Genomic DNA, 14,954 nt, shown 5'->3' with positions numbered 1-14,954 from the left:
TTTGTTGTCTTATGCCTCCATTTCACTACATGTCATACAGGTCCTACAATTTAGGCAACTATAGTGACAGGTTACTTTGCAGATGATGAAACTATGTTTGGAATATAAAATATGATGCCTGGTTATATCATAAAGTTTTATTTGTCATTTCAAGTGCACAAAATTGAGATTTAAGACCAGAACATAAAAGCTTTGAGAAAAAAAACATGTAACGCTGTATGTAGGTCCATGGACGTGTGAAAAGCTGAATAGTAAGCTGAGTAAGTAATACTGCTTTAACTGCGGTATTGTTAATTTTATTGTATTTTGAAAAAATAAAATGTCAATTGAAGGTCCACTTACTAGCTTTTTATGGAGTTTTTTTTGTTGAGTTTGTTTTAATTATTCTTCTACCAAGCAAACTCTATCCACTGATGAAGACAATGAGATGAAGATGAAACTCCAGAATAAACAAATAAAGTGGACCATTTAGTTGTGTGTGTGAGTGTGTGAGAGAGGTTGTCAAACCACTTTTTCCAAGGTCACTGATGAACTTTTCGCGCTCAACATCTAAATGCTTCTTCCACCACTAGTAACAGTACAGGAATAGCTGACATTCACAGTTTAGTCTTGATTTGGGAAACAGCTGAAGGAGTTTGGAAAACAAGCTCACCACAAGGTCCACTTTGGTAGCCACTGTGCAGCAGCTTTAAATCATATCACATGATCTTCATCAGCAGATGGAATTTTGTCAGTTGCCATGGAATTGCAGATGTTCATGTTTCTATTTTTTTCTGAGCACTGAAAAAAAGCACTTGAGATTCATATATTATGACTGAAAGCTCCAGAACAGCTAGGCTACGAGACAGACCTTGTTTTCTCTGGAGCTGCTGTTCACAGGGCCATGAAAGAACTTTGAACTTCGCTTCAGCAGTCTTTAAAGTGCACAGAAAAATGGAAATGTGAATATTTACATTTCCATTGGCAAACTCTATCTGCTGATGAAGATCTTGTGATATTACAGAGACAGCTACTAAATGGACTTAGTAGTGAGACAGTTTCCTCAACAGTACAGATATGACACTCAATGGTCTCATCAATTCATTTTATATGGGACCCTTTTGCGTGTTGCCTGTATAGAAATTTGCTATTTAGATATGTTATGTTTATATTTTCCCTGCGTGCCGCTTGTCAGTTCAGTTCTATGTGTTGTATTTCTATATGCCGCCGCCGTGGCGCTTTCTGCGTCAGATTTTTACTTCACAACTTTATTGTTCACAGCCGGAAGACAGAACGGGCTACGTGTCAGGAAAAAGGAGACTCGGCTAAATGGGCGAAGGCGACTAGGCCGTCTGACTTCACCTGTTTCTGGACTATTCATCTGTTTTTATGCTTGTTGTGGAGTTTTATTTTACCGGAGCATTAAAATTACGACCTTTACAACCGCCCAGTGACAATGTTAACGAAATTTGAAACGAAGTCGGCCCGTGTTAAAGGTAAGAGACTCGGTTAGCATAGGAGCTAACGTTACCTAGCTGTAGTTAGGAATTTAGGCTCAATTTATTCCATTAAAGCTGTGTCTGTAAATGAATACATCCCTTGATCAAACGATTCGTGTATCACAAACTCTTTTGTCGAATCATCTATATCACATCCTATGTCTATTTACAGTGACGTTGACACTACCCCAACATTTCTTTAGCTATATAGGCTAGCTAACATAACAAACTGCACTATGTGGTTAGACTTTACTGCTAAACATGGTTTCTTTGTCGCATATACGGTTTAGTTAGATTATATCTCAAATGGCCTGTTTGTAAATGTTATTGTTAGCTAATCGGCTATTTTATATTTCAGGCCTAAGTTTTCATCCCAAAAGGCCATGGGTTCTTGCAAGTTTGCACAACGGAGTCATCCAGCTGTGGGACTATCGGATGTGCACTCTGATTGACAAGTTTGATGAGCATGACGGTAAAACAGTGATATTTAATATTACTCCAACATCCACGTTGTGATCTTGATAGATATGCAATTTGACTGACGTGTCGTTGCCCACAGGTCCCGTCAGAGGCATTGATTTCCACAAACAGCAGCCTCTGTTTGTGTCTGGAGGAGATGATTACAAAATCAAGGTGAGGTTGCGTTTGCCATGAAGAAATATCATCAAGCTCTGAGGCTTGAGCAAAAAACACGTTTTATTTGGAAAGCTATTCTGCACAAAATGTTGTTTTATTGTACCTTTCTTGATGTTATTCGCTCTGGTGTCCATATATCATCTAGGATCTACTCAGAAGTCTATCGTCAAATTTTTACATTAGCTGTCAGAGAAGTGAATGAAGAGGAGGGAGACAGTGGAGGCACTTGTCTGGGTTTGCAATACTGTTAAATGAACGAAATTATGGTTAGACAAATGAAATACAGTTTCAAAGAAAAGTCCTCGCACACTAAGTTAACTCCACTATCCATAGCTTGGGAAACATAAATGGTGTAGTAGTCATAAATGGTGGCTATGCAAACTCTCATTTCAAGGTATTGGAATTAACAAATGGATTCTTCAAATGGTAAATGTCAAGGTTAGTGATTACTCAGTTTTGTCACCTACTATGATGTAGGACAGACACCCAGCTGGAGCAACTCACCAACTCACCCAATCTAATTACCAATAAATCAATGGCAGGAGAGACTTTCCAGTGATGTTTAATGGTTTGTTTCATGGTACTATTATTTCTTGTGGATTTATTATTTCATAGAATTGTTAGATTTCATCAGCATGTTATATCTGTATATGCTGTGTAAATATTCCTGTTTTGACCAGGTGTGGAACTACAAGCTGAGACGCTGCCTCTTCACCCTCCTTGGACACCTTGACTACATCAGAACCACCTTCTTTCACCATGTGAGTTATTATGCCACTTTAAAATACACATTTCCTATCTATTTCATCATTGATTTTGAGGGGCAAATATATTTTATTGCCCATGTGGGGAAAAAAAAAAAGTCTGTAATGAATGAATGAATTATACCATTTCACTGCCTGTAGGAGTACCCCTGGATTCTGAGTGCCTCAGATGACCAGACTATACGCATCTGGAACTGGCAGTCCAGGACCTGCGTCTGGTAAGACACAATGTAGCTTGAACTGTTTTCCCTGTTTCATATAATCACACAAAAGAAAGACATACTTGGAATTTATCTTGATTTTACAAGTTCTGAGATCCCAGAAAAATATTTCACATCCTAAGTGTAAGCCTGGTGCTGATATTCTCATTTTCCCAACAAAGAACTTGATTATGCTGTTGGTCAAATTCATCATAGTGCAACATCTGTTTTGTTTCATCATAGCAACCAGTCACACTGTGTTCTAAAATATTTGAATGTACCCTGTCTTTCCCTCTCGTCCACAGTGTGCTGACCGGCCACAATCACTACGTGATGTGCGCCCAGTTCCATCCATCCGAGGACCTGGTGGTTTCCGCCAGTCTGGACCAGACTGTGCGAGTGTGGGATATCTCCGGTGAGGGCTTGGGGATGGTGGACAGAAGGACAGCGACCTGGGTTTGGGGGGAGGAGTGGGGTTGGTAGTGGGGAGGGGGCAGAGTGGTACAGAGGATAAGGAAGATGTAGGTACAGGACGAATATCAAGTCCTGAACCGCCTCTTCTGCCTCTCCAACTTGTAGATGACAAATCTCTGTGGGCTACTTGCAGAAACACTTCTCCTTTCAGGACAGGCAGAGACAGGAAAATAGATGCAATGTCAGAACATATTTAGAGTGTGGTATTTCTTGATGAAATAATACACACTGTAAATACGCGTTCTGAATGAAGACATAGGTTACAGATCAGAATGTTGCAAGATGTAGGTAAAAAAGACAAACTCGAAATGGGAGAGGTGTTTCTGTGCTTCTGCATGCTATTAAGTTTTTGTTGTTGGTGTTTTTTGCTTCTTGTTTCATGTTCTTTCATCTGCTCATCCTTTCACTAACTAAACCATTAATTAGCTCACATTTCCTATCACTTTCTTACACATGGTCATGCCTAAGATGTGGATCCGTCTCCTGTCCTTGGGATTTATTTGCTTTCACATTTTCCAACTTTGAGCATGATTGCATCCATCCATACTGTTCTTATGAACTCTTAGATCATGTGATGTCATAGCAGGGTGCACAGTTTTCATGCTTAACCCCCATGTTACTTGCACAGCCGTCATTTTTAGCTTTAAAGAAAGGGTCGCTGCACTTATACTTGCATTATTCGAAGCCCATTCTGCTTTCTACACTGTAATTTGTTTTCAGTCGTTTAAATTGCATCAAGAAAAAATAACAGCCATCTCTACTAACTGGTTTGAAAGTGTATTCTTTACAGACTGAAAGGTCCTCAGTACTGATCTTAAAATGTTCATATACTCCTCCTGGCATGACATTTGCGTGGCTGGCTCTACTACTCAAAATATAACATGAAATATACAACAGTGTTTATATTTCCTGTAGCATTAGTCGCCATATTGTTATCAACTTCATTCCTAACCCATAACCGAGTCTATTAACTCTGCATGTGACTCGAACATCCTGACATGCACGAGCCTCTAAGAAAACAAACTTCAAAGCTCATACTCCTGACATCCAGCGCCCCATCAGAGCACGTCTTTACAACAACAGCAGCCACCCACCAACCACCCACCCACCCACCCCATGCCCATCAGCCAAGTCCACATGCACTCCCTGTGGTGTCCTCCTTATCCCATGCTCTCCCTGGAAACATCCACACCTGCACATGGGTTCCTAGTGCCATCTCTTTCCCTCTGTTTCATCCCTCCTTGCTGTTGAGCTGTCTGTTCACCACATTATTTTAACGGGCAGGAATCATGAACGCAAGCTATGTTTTCTCAATCCTTTTTTTTTTTTTTTTCTTGTTTTCATTTGAGTCTGTGATGTAATCGGTAATCTCGCTCTGTCGTCCAATCAAATAATGAGTAATTGTGATTTTCTTCTCTAAGCCAGTGATTCATTAACCCAATCAACAGTACTGCTACAGCCACGATTGTTTCCAGACTCAAGTTGGCAGGGAATGAGAGAACAGAGGTTGTGTTGGTGTGTTTCAACCCTGTGTGTGTGTTCAGTAGTCCAACAGTTCTCCCTCCTTGAAATTACCTGTCTGTGGTCTGTGCTTCCATCATATTGTTTCATATTTGATTGTTTTGTTGACTTGCATTGTGTTTTTCTTCTCCCTTATACTCACGTTGTGCCCTGTGTATCATGAATGTGGCTCCCCCCTTGCACGTGGTGCTCTGAATGTTGGTTCCAGGTCTGAGGAAGAAGAACCTGTCTCCTGGTGCTGTGGAGACGGAAGTGCGCGGCATCTCTGGCGTTGACTTGTTCGGTGCCTCAGATGCTGTCGTCAAGCATGTCCTTGAGGTGAGCAGCATCTTTTACACATATGGTTTCAGTTATATTGTGTAGCCAGACGTGTGTGAGCCGTTGGAGGGAATCAAACAGAAATGATAGATAAGTGATAGAAGATTCCTCTTCTGTCCAAGGTGCTGTGCTCACTTCAAACCTTTCATTTCAAAATTCATTTATCTGTGTCCATTCATTTTCAGGAAGGAACATTTTAACTGTAATGATATTCTGAGTGAAGCTACAGTAAAATCCTCTTATTAATCATTAAATCCATCCTTTCCACTGAAAAGCCAAAGAAAAACAAGTGAGCATTGTAAAGAGATTTTCCATATGGTCGCTGACTTCCAAGTGTCAGTCCTGTTAATGGAAAATACCATGAATGGGGTTTGATTTAAATTACATCATGTTCTTCTGTGTTGTTTTTGAGTCCTGAATTATATTCCTTCTCAAGGCCGAGAGATGTCCAGCCTAAGGAAATAGAATTATATCTCTTGGTCTGGGTTTTAACATCAATAACAATAGCTGAAAGCAATGGAAAATCATGACACAAGCACAGTCACACATCTTTGGACTTCTCTGGAGGTGGTAGTGAAGGTGACAAAGGATAAAGATTTCAGCACCTTAGGGAATCTATAATGTACTTTTCCTGTACCTCTTAATAAACATGAACATTTTTCCATAAACCTAAAAATGATGAAACATTTTATTTTGCTGTATTTTGACATTAAATTTAATTTCTTCCAAAGAGGGCCGTCGGTGTTTTAGTGTTCACTACGGCTTGCCTTCAGTGCTTGCAAGGGTGATGGATTTTTTTTGTTTGGATTTGTATGACTTGAGGTTGTGTGTCTGTGTCCAGGGTCACGACCGGGGGGTCAATTGGGCAGCCTTCCACCCCAGCATGCCTCTCATCGTGTCTGGAGCTGATGACAGGCAGGTCAAGATCTGGAGAATGAATGGTGAGTGACGTTACACAGGACTAGTTGGCAATCCACTAACAACCTTCTGCCTCGTATCCATTAAAGTCAAATACTACTGACAGTTTTTGATTTTATTACTTGTGTTTTAGATCAAAAATAAAAGTAAGGGTCCATCATCATTCAGGAACACCTGATAAGTTGCTTTACACCCTTTTTAGCTCTTCTAACACCTCTTCCTCCCCCGGTCCAGAATCCAAGGCATGGGAGCTGGATACATGCCGCGGTCACTACAACAACGTGTCCTGTGCCGTCTTCCACCCACGTCAGGAGCTCATCCTGTCCAACTCTGAGGACAAGAGCATCCGGGTGTGGGACATGTCCAAGAGGACTGGAGTGCAGACCTTCCGCCGGGACCACGATCGCTTCTGGGTGCTGGGGGCTCACCCAAACCTCAACCTGTTTGCTGCAGGTGAGTTGTGACACCGGTCTGTATCCGAACATGTTCAACAAAATCATAATCTTCGTATTCTCGACAAGGAAATTACACTTGTTTTGCCTTTAAGAGAAAATGACTTTTTATTAACGGATTGTCATGCAAAGGGAAGATTGTAATTTACCATTTACAATTGACCTTAATATGTCAACTTATATTTAAAATTAAAAACGTAATTATCTTGTTTCTTTGTTTTACATTTCAGATTAAAACTATTGTTCTTCCTGAAAACGGGATTTCTGGACTCTATGCCGTCTTTGTCGTGCCAGAAATAAAGCATTTAAAGCCCCTAAGCACAGGATTTAAAGATGTCTTACTTTGGTGACTGCTAGTATTATATTTGACTGATAGTATTAAGAAGACACTGATCAGCAACAGCAAAAGAGCAGATATGTAATTTTTCCAAAAGGAAAGAACATATAATATGTATGTATGAATATTTCACTAAAAGATGGTCTGGTGTATGTTCTTTAGGCCATGACAGCGGCATGATTGTGTTCAAGCTGGAGCGCGAGCGTCCGGCATACGCCGTGCACGGTAACATGCTGTACTACGTCAAGGATCGCTTCCTTCGGCAGCTGGACTTCAACAGCAGCAAGGACACTGCCGTCATGCAGCTACGCAGGTAGCTACTTTCTAGTGGTAGAAGCATGCAGCGAAACATCTCGCCTCTCATTCTGAAAGGTCTTGTGGAAATATTTTGATATGAGAGATTGTAACATGTTGTTTTGCTTGTATCTTGTCCAAGTGGGTCGAAGTTTCCAGTGTTCAGCATGTCTTACAACCCAGCTGAGAACGCCGTCCTGCTCTGCACTGTAAGTACCTCTAAATCAAAACACACTTACACACTAATCTCTCACTGTATATACAGATGCTTATATTTATGGAGTACCGGTATGTGTTTAATGCAATACTCTGTGTGTCCTGCAGAGGGCGACCAACCTGGAGAACAGCACCTATGACTTGTACTCTATTCCCAAAGAAAGTGACTCTCAGAACCCTGATGGTACTAAAACCTCAAATCCCAAATCTTATACCTTTTCCCTCAAACGTTGCTTTTTAAACAGTGACATATTTGTTATATTTGTCATTCAAGATGATGATGATGCCAACTTGAATCCCTTTTAAATGTACTGCACTTAGTGACCAAAGTAACACAGATCCCATCTTTTCTCAGCTCCGGAGGGGAAGAGATCCTCGGGTCTGACAGCAGTTTGGGTGGCCAGGAACAGATTCGCCGTCCTGGACCGAATGCACTCTGTAAGTCCATTTACAGGTTTACAAAGTAGGGAAAATGTATTGAAAAAGAACAGAGGGGCATTGATCTTTAAATCAAGTCAAAGATCTGATAAAGAGTTTTGAAACTGAGTTTAGACAGGCTGAAATAGCTAATCATAGGGATGTAAGTTTTAAATATTTTTCTTTGTGTGTTTTATATTTCTTCAAATACATATAGAGTTTAATTCATGATGAGCATTATGCCAAAATAATACCAATTTTGGAGAGGAGAAAGTCTTTATTGTTTATCAAGCAAATTTTAGTTATTCACATTCCAAGATGATGAAGTTACACATCAGCTCTTCTGAAATTATCCCCCTCTCCTTTGCAGCTGCTGATTAAGAACTTGAAGAACGAAATTGTGAAGAAAGTTCAGGTGCCAAGCTGCGAGGAAATCTTCTACGCAGGGACGGGCTCGCTGCTGCTGCGCGACGCCGACGGCGTCACGCTGTTCGACGTTCAGCAGAAACGCTCTTTGGCCACCGTCAAGATTGCCAAGGTCAAGTACGTGGTGTGGAGCGCCGACACCAGCCACGTGGCTCTGCTTGCTAAACACGGTGAGTAGATAAGATGAATATCTGCAGGTACAGGCAAGGATACTTATCAGAGAGGCACAACATCTTTATCTTGTTTGTGCTGCCATGGCTGAAGCACTGAAACGTTTCTAATTCACTCAGCCGTGAGCCCTGTTTAAACAGACTTATAATAAGCAGAGACAGGCGGTAATTTGATTTCACCCACGCACATCATGACTCCAGTAAAGTAATTTTCTCGGGGTTGTGGTAATGAACTGGTAAACCACACAAATTCATATAGCAAATAGAATTATTTTGTCCAGGGGTGAAATCTCCTGCTCTCATTTCCCTTTTTGCATCAATTTGTGCTTCAAAGAAACTTGTGGGGGGGGGGGGGGAAATGGTGTCACTGATTCAAACTGCAAAAACACATTTCAAGACCTCTAATGTCAGTTCTCAGCTGATCAAAGAAAGTTCAAACTTGACGTTTAGCTCTTTAGAAAAAAAAAAAAGAAAAAAGAATCTTCCCTCTTTTCATCCTGCAGCCATCATGATCTGCAACCGTAAACTGGAGAGCCTTTGCAACATTCATGAGAACATCAGAGTGAAGAGTGGAGCCTGGGACGAGAGTGGAGTCTTCATCTACACCACCTCCAACCACATCAAATACGCCCTCACCTCTGGGTATGCGCTGCTGAGAAATGCTGTATCACCTAACACTCGCCTGCATTTTAACTCCGATCAGTAAACTAGACATGTAGAACAGAGGAAGATCTTGCTGAGAAAGCACCAGAATAGCTGGAGGTGTAAACTGATCAAGCCAAAATGTAAATGCTTGACTGACTGGTGGTTGGCACACGTTTTCCACTTGCTGTCAGCTGTGACTGACCTCATTTCAAAGATGAAAGAGGTTTTTTTTTTTTTGGTGCAGAGGCACCAGAAGCAGAGGCTACATGAGTGCTTGTTAGACCATGTTAAAAACAAATTTGTACTCTTTAGAAGGTAAGTCTAAGTTCCCTTCACCACAAAGACTTGACTCATCGCACACTTCTACCTTCAGAAACTTGATGTGCAGCAGAGGGGATTACATCATTTCAGTTCTGAACAGACTTGGCATGTTGACAGAAAACTGATGGTTGTTGCTGAACAGAAATACACTTAATTCATCCACATATATGGCTTTACATTAGAAATTCAGATGGCCTTACTCATCAATTCGTGATGGTTTGTTTTTTCTTTCTTTTCTTTTTTTTGGGGGGGAAAAAACTCTAACATACTACTTTCATTGTGTCCCTGCAGTGATCATGGCATCATCAGGACCCTGGACCTGCCCATCTATGTGACCCGTGTGAGAGGCAACAGTGTTTACTGCCTGGACAGGGAGTGTAGGCCGCGTGTCCTCACCATCGACCCCACGGAGTACCGCTTCAAACTGGCCCTGGTCAACCGCAAATATGATGAGGTGAGCCTGTGATGATTGCTGTTTGTGTGAATGTGAATAAGAAAGACATTTTTTACTTTGTATTGGCACTGATTTCGTTCCCACACATGATAGTTCTGATATCATTCCTGTTACGGTTGTCCCCTCCAGGTGCTTCACATGGTGCGTAACGCCAAGCTGGTGGGCCAGTCCATCATTGCCTACCTGCAGAAGAAGGGCTACCCTGAGGTGGCGCTGCACTTTGTCAAAGATGAGAAGACACGCTTTAGTCTGGCTCTGGAGTGTGGCAACATTGAGGTGTGTTGCTGTTAGACAAACTGTATAATTAGGACACAGTGTCTAATTCACCACATGTACCTTTTACTGAATTATATTCTGCAAAAATTACCTCTACAATAATATTTTCACTCTAGTTTGTGTTGTCCCTCTGTTTTCTGCTCAGTTTTTTTCATGAGATAGTTAAAATACTTTATTTTTTTTTCCATCATTTCTTTCACTGAATACTTCCAGGTGGCGCTGGAGGCAGCCAAGGCCCTGGATGAGCGCAGCTGCTGGGAGCGTCTGGGCGAGGCAGCGCTGCTGCAGGGTCACCACCAGGTCGTGGAAATGTGCTACCAGAGGACCAAGAACTTTGACAAGCTCACCTTCCTGTACCTCATCACTGGCAACCTGGCCAAGCTGCGCAAGATGATGAAGATCGGTGAGTGGTGGAGACTGTAGTAAAGGATGTGCTGTGTTTTCATCATGTCTTGAGTGTCAGTTACCTTACAGTACATCTAATATCTGTGTTCTCTTTATGTGTAGCTGAGATCAGAAAGGACATGAGCGGTCACTACCAGGCAGCTCTCTACCTGGGAGACGTCAGTGAGAGGGTCCGCATCTTGAAGAACTGTGGACAGAGTGAGTTAAAAATCATTCAAAATGAACAGTTAGGTTCAATAGGAAGCATTTCCTTTCTTTTACATTGTTAACAAACAAACAAAGAGCCAACTCATGCAACTGTTTGTGTGCATGTTTACAGAGTCTCTGGCTTACCTGACTGCAGCCACCCATGGGCTGGACGAAGAGGCTGAGGCGCTAAAGGAGACCTTTGACCCAGAAAAGGAGACGGTGTGTTGGGAAAAGATTCTCTCACAATAAAGTCACTCTTTGTTCTTTGATAAACACATTATTTTAAAGATATGATAATGGTGGATCTTGTCTCATAGGTGCCAGAGGTTGATCCAAATGCACAGCTGCTGCAGCCTCCTCCACCCATCAACCCTCTGGACACCAACTGGCCTCTGCTGACTGTATCAAAGGGCTTCTTTGAGGGAGCCATTGCAGCGAAGGGTGAGTCATCAGCCTTGACACATGACAGATGCACATATACATGACGTATGTATTCAGCATATGTATATATGCATGCCTATATATGGAGTGTCCATGTTCCTTTCAAGAAAGACCATTGATTAATTGTGACAAGTTTCAGTTAACTGCTGTCCTGATGTACACCAGTGAGAAGTGTTTTTCATTTTTCAAAATGCACTGAAACTCAAAAATAAAATGAGATCACCCGTGGAAACATGTGGCCAGAGTGAGAACAGTGTTTTCTCTCTTGTAGGGAAGGCAGGTCAGATGGCTGCCGATCTGGACATGGAAGCTCCAGGAGGCGAGGGCTGGGGAGACGATGCTGAGCTTCAGCTGGATGAAGGTGAATTGAATTTAAAAATATTTTTGACCTGACCTTTTAGTGAGTAGAGTGGACCACACCATCAATACAGCATAGTGTAGAAATTGTATAAATGAATTCTCTCTCCCATTATTCTCTGTGTCTCAGATGGTTTCATGGATGCCCAGGAAGGATTAGGGGATGAAGGAGTGGTGAGAGAGGAGGGAGGAGGCTGGGAGGTGGAGGAAGACCTGGACCTTCCTCCAGAGCTGGTGAGAGGAGCTTCATCATTACAAATCCTTTCAGGATTGAAACAGGGATACAAATCCTTTCAGGACCGGTTACCGGTGTAGCTCACTGTTGATGGTAAATGTTGAATTGTCTCATTACAACATCTTTCTCTTGTTTCTAACCATCAGGACATTCCAGCTGGTGCAGGTGGAGGAGCAGAAGATGGCTTCTTTGTCCCACCGACCAAGGGCATGAGTCCGACCCAGATGTGGTGCAACAACTCCCAGCTGCCAGTGGACCACGTCCTGGCTGGCTCCTTCGAAACAGCCATGAGAGTATGTTATCAACGTGATATCAATTTGTATTTTTCACTTTTTATTTTATATTACTCTTTTTTTTTTTTTAAATAAACAGTGTATATATAATTGCCTGAGGTTTTGGCCAGTCACTAATTGGATATCATTTTTGTCATTTACAAATTCTAGTGATATTTACTGTTCCCCTTCTGTACCACAGCTGCTCCACGACCAGGTGGGAGTTGTGAACTTTGGCCCATACAAGTCGCTGTTCATGCAGACTCTGTCCAGAGGCCGCACCTGTTACCTGGCACTGCCTTCCCTGCCCTGCCTGCGCAGCCATCCCCAGAGGAACTGGAAGGTACAGCTGTTACTTTTGTTCTTAATAACAATCACAGTAGGTTTGTCTGGTTTTTACAGTGACTTACATTTATTGTCTAGTTTTCTTTGTAGGTGTTCGCTTTGCAATAAAATTTTTAATAAATCATAAATATAATACATTTTTTTAAGGACTGTGGGGCGAAGCAGGGTCTGCCTGCCGTGGGCCTGCGCCTCTCCGACCTCATCTCCCGCCTGCAGCAGTGCTACCAGCTGACCACTGCTGGGCGCTTTGAGGAAGCTGTGGAGCGCTTTAGAGCCATCCTGCTTTCTGTGCCCCTGCTGGTGGTTGATAACAAGCAGGAAATTGCAGAGGTGAGCACCGGACCTACTTTGAATTGCAGTCAGTTCAAATGTACACTTAGAAATGTGAGTGTATTAAATGTGCTTGGTTCGCCTTTGTGATTGGGATTTGTGTGTGTTTCAGGCTCAGCAGCTGATCACAATTTGCAGAGAGTACATAGTGGGTCTGACCATGGAGACAGAGAGGAAGAAGCTGCCTAAAGACACACTGGAACAGCAGAAGAGGCTGTGTGAGGTAAAAATCTGGGCTTTGCCTTAATTGAATATCAAAGCTGTTGTCATAGTCTTAAATTTAGACCTCTTGATTAATTATGATACATTTGTTTCATTCCTCAGCTTCATTTTCTGATGTGTGTGTGTGTGTGTTTTTTTTCCCTTGCAGATGGCTGCTTATTTCACCCACTGTAATCTCCAGCCCGTCCACATGGTGCTGGTGTTGCGTACAGCTCTGAACCTCTTCTTCAAACTGCGTAACTTCAAGACAGCTGCCGGCTTTGCACGACGCCTACTGGAACTGGGGCCGAAGCCAGATGTTGCACAGCAGGTTGGTTGTCCGACATCCATAGATTAATTGACTTGGATATGATATTAAAGTCTTCATTTTTAAAATGGATAGAACATGACGGTTTTCTCATCTCTTATCGTTACGTTGAATCTTTCCCTGCCTTTCAGACCCGCAAGATTTTGGCTGCTTGTGAGAAGACCTTGACAGACGCCCACCAGTTGAACTATGACCCCCACAATCCATTTGACCTGTGCGCTGCCTCTTTTGTCCCCCTGTACCGTGGACGCCCTGTTGAGAAGTGCCCTCTGTCTGGAGCCTGCTACTGTCCTACATACAAAGGCCAAATCTGCAGGGTCACACAGGTAGGTCCAGACAGATAAAAAAAATTAGTCTCAATATTAGCGACAGATGCACAATTTAGAAGCAAGTGTTGTTGATTCAATACACTAAGAGATGAAAGTTTTCACTCAGTGCCCATTTTATTAGGTACATCGGTACAGTCTAACATAATCCAAACTGTTCTGCCATAAAGTCTACTTTTCAATGAAGGACAAAAAAGTAGAAACACCTCATATTATGTAGTCCAGCACTTTAACTATGGGGCATCTTGGTGGCTGTGTGGGTATATTCATTAAAATACTAACAAAACACCAAATAGAGAAATAGATTAGCTAGTGGTTATATTATTCACTGTTTCCCCCTTGTAACCTTTAACCTTTCATTTCACCTCATTTTCCAGGTGACAGAGATTGGTAAGGATGTGATCGGTCTGCGTGTGAGTCCACTTCAGTTCCGTTGAGAGGACGTGGAGAAGAAGAATCTGTTCAGCGAAACACCTCCGCACTCTGTAGAAATAATACAATTATTGACATGAGAAATTAAAGCATAGATATGTTTGCTCACAGTGGTGTGAAACCTATTAAATCCTTTCAACAATCTTAATTCCATGCACCATATATCCTGCTAAAAAGCTTTTTCTTGTAACTGCTGCTGCGTCCTTTCTGTGCTGTAGCTTTATTAGAGCTGTAAACCTAACTGTCTTCTCTCTTCTGACTTGTATGAGTTGAATAATTCAAAGTGAGCAGCACTGCTCTGTGTATTTGGTGGAAAAATAAAAAGTCCGTGATTGAATGAAAATGTTTTGATTCCTGTGGTGTTTTTGATGTGTGATTGATGCTCTTGGTGTTAGACTTTGTGGTTAATAAAAAGAAGGAGGGTGGATTTGCTGTGTATATGAAAGTGCTACAGGAAAAATCAAAGTGCACCACAGGACTGAGTCATCGCGGTGATAAAGTGAGTACAGACTTGTCTCTTTCCTTGGATTGTGTGACTTTTTTCCTGTAAAATGTGGTGGCGTGTTTGGAGGAGAAATTTTAGTTTGTTGCAGATATTTATGTCTTAGTTGAATTGAAGGTAAAAAAAAAATAAAAAAAAAATACAGAAAAAATATAACGAACCCAAAGGTGCCATTTTACCGGAGACCGTAGACTGGGTTTGGTAGGTCTCTTCTTTTCTCTGGGGCGGAACCGAACAGCTGAAGCCGGACGTTTCCAATGTCAACACTTCCTGT

General features: G+C 41.9%; 1 protein-coding gene across 1 annotated transcript; it reads left to right on the top strand.

Moving 5' to 3' along the window:
- Positions 1-1,272: 1,272 nt before the first annotated feature.
- copa (coatomer protein complex subunit alpha) lies at positions 1,273-14,521 on the top strand. Its single transcript, XM_022758019.1, has 30 exons — positions 1,273-1,475; positions 1,837-1,950; positions 2,038-2,111; positions 2,795-2,875; positions 3,020-3,096; positions 3,384-3,493; positions 5,282-5,391; positions 6,233-6,332; positions 6,544-6,762; positions 7,261-7,411; positions 7,535-7,601; positions 7,717-7,792; positions 7,964-8,046; positions 8,396-8,621; positions 9,125-9,263; positions 9,879-10,041; positions 10,171-10,317; positions 10,531-10,720; positions 10,825-10,920; positions 11,042-11,130; positions 11,229-11,352; positions 11,624-11,713; positions 11,840-11,943; positions 12,091-12,237; positions 12,419-12,559; positions 12,709-12,891; positions 13,004-13,114; positions 13,262-13,423; positions 13,552-13,746; positions 14,124-14,521. Exons 1-30 carry the CDS (start codon positions 1,436-1,438, stop codon positions 14,181-14,183), a joined length of 3,669 nt encoding a protein of 1,222 aa, XP_022613740.1. The 5' UTR covers positions 1,273-1,435; the 3' UTR covers positions 14,184-14,521.
- The last annotated feature ends 433 nt before the right edge of the window (positions 14,522-14,954 follow it).

The sequence above is a fragment of the Seriola dumerili genome, unplaced genomic scaffold (assembly GCF_002260705.1).
Source record: "Seriola dumerili isolate Sdu_G_001 unplaced genomic scaffold, Sdu_1.0 BDQW01000291.1, whole genome shotgun sequence".
Taxonomy (NCBI): Eukaryota; Metazoa; Chordata; class Actinopteri; order Carangiformes; family Carangidae; genus Seriola; species Seriola dumerili.
This window is presented reverse-complemented; position numbering and strand designations above follow the sequence as displayed.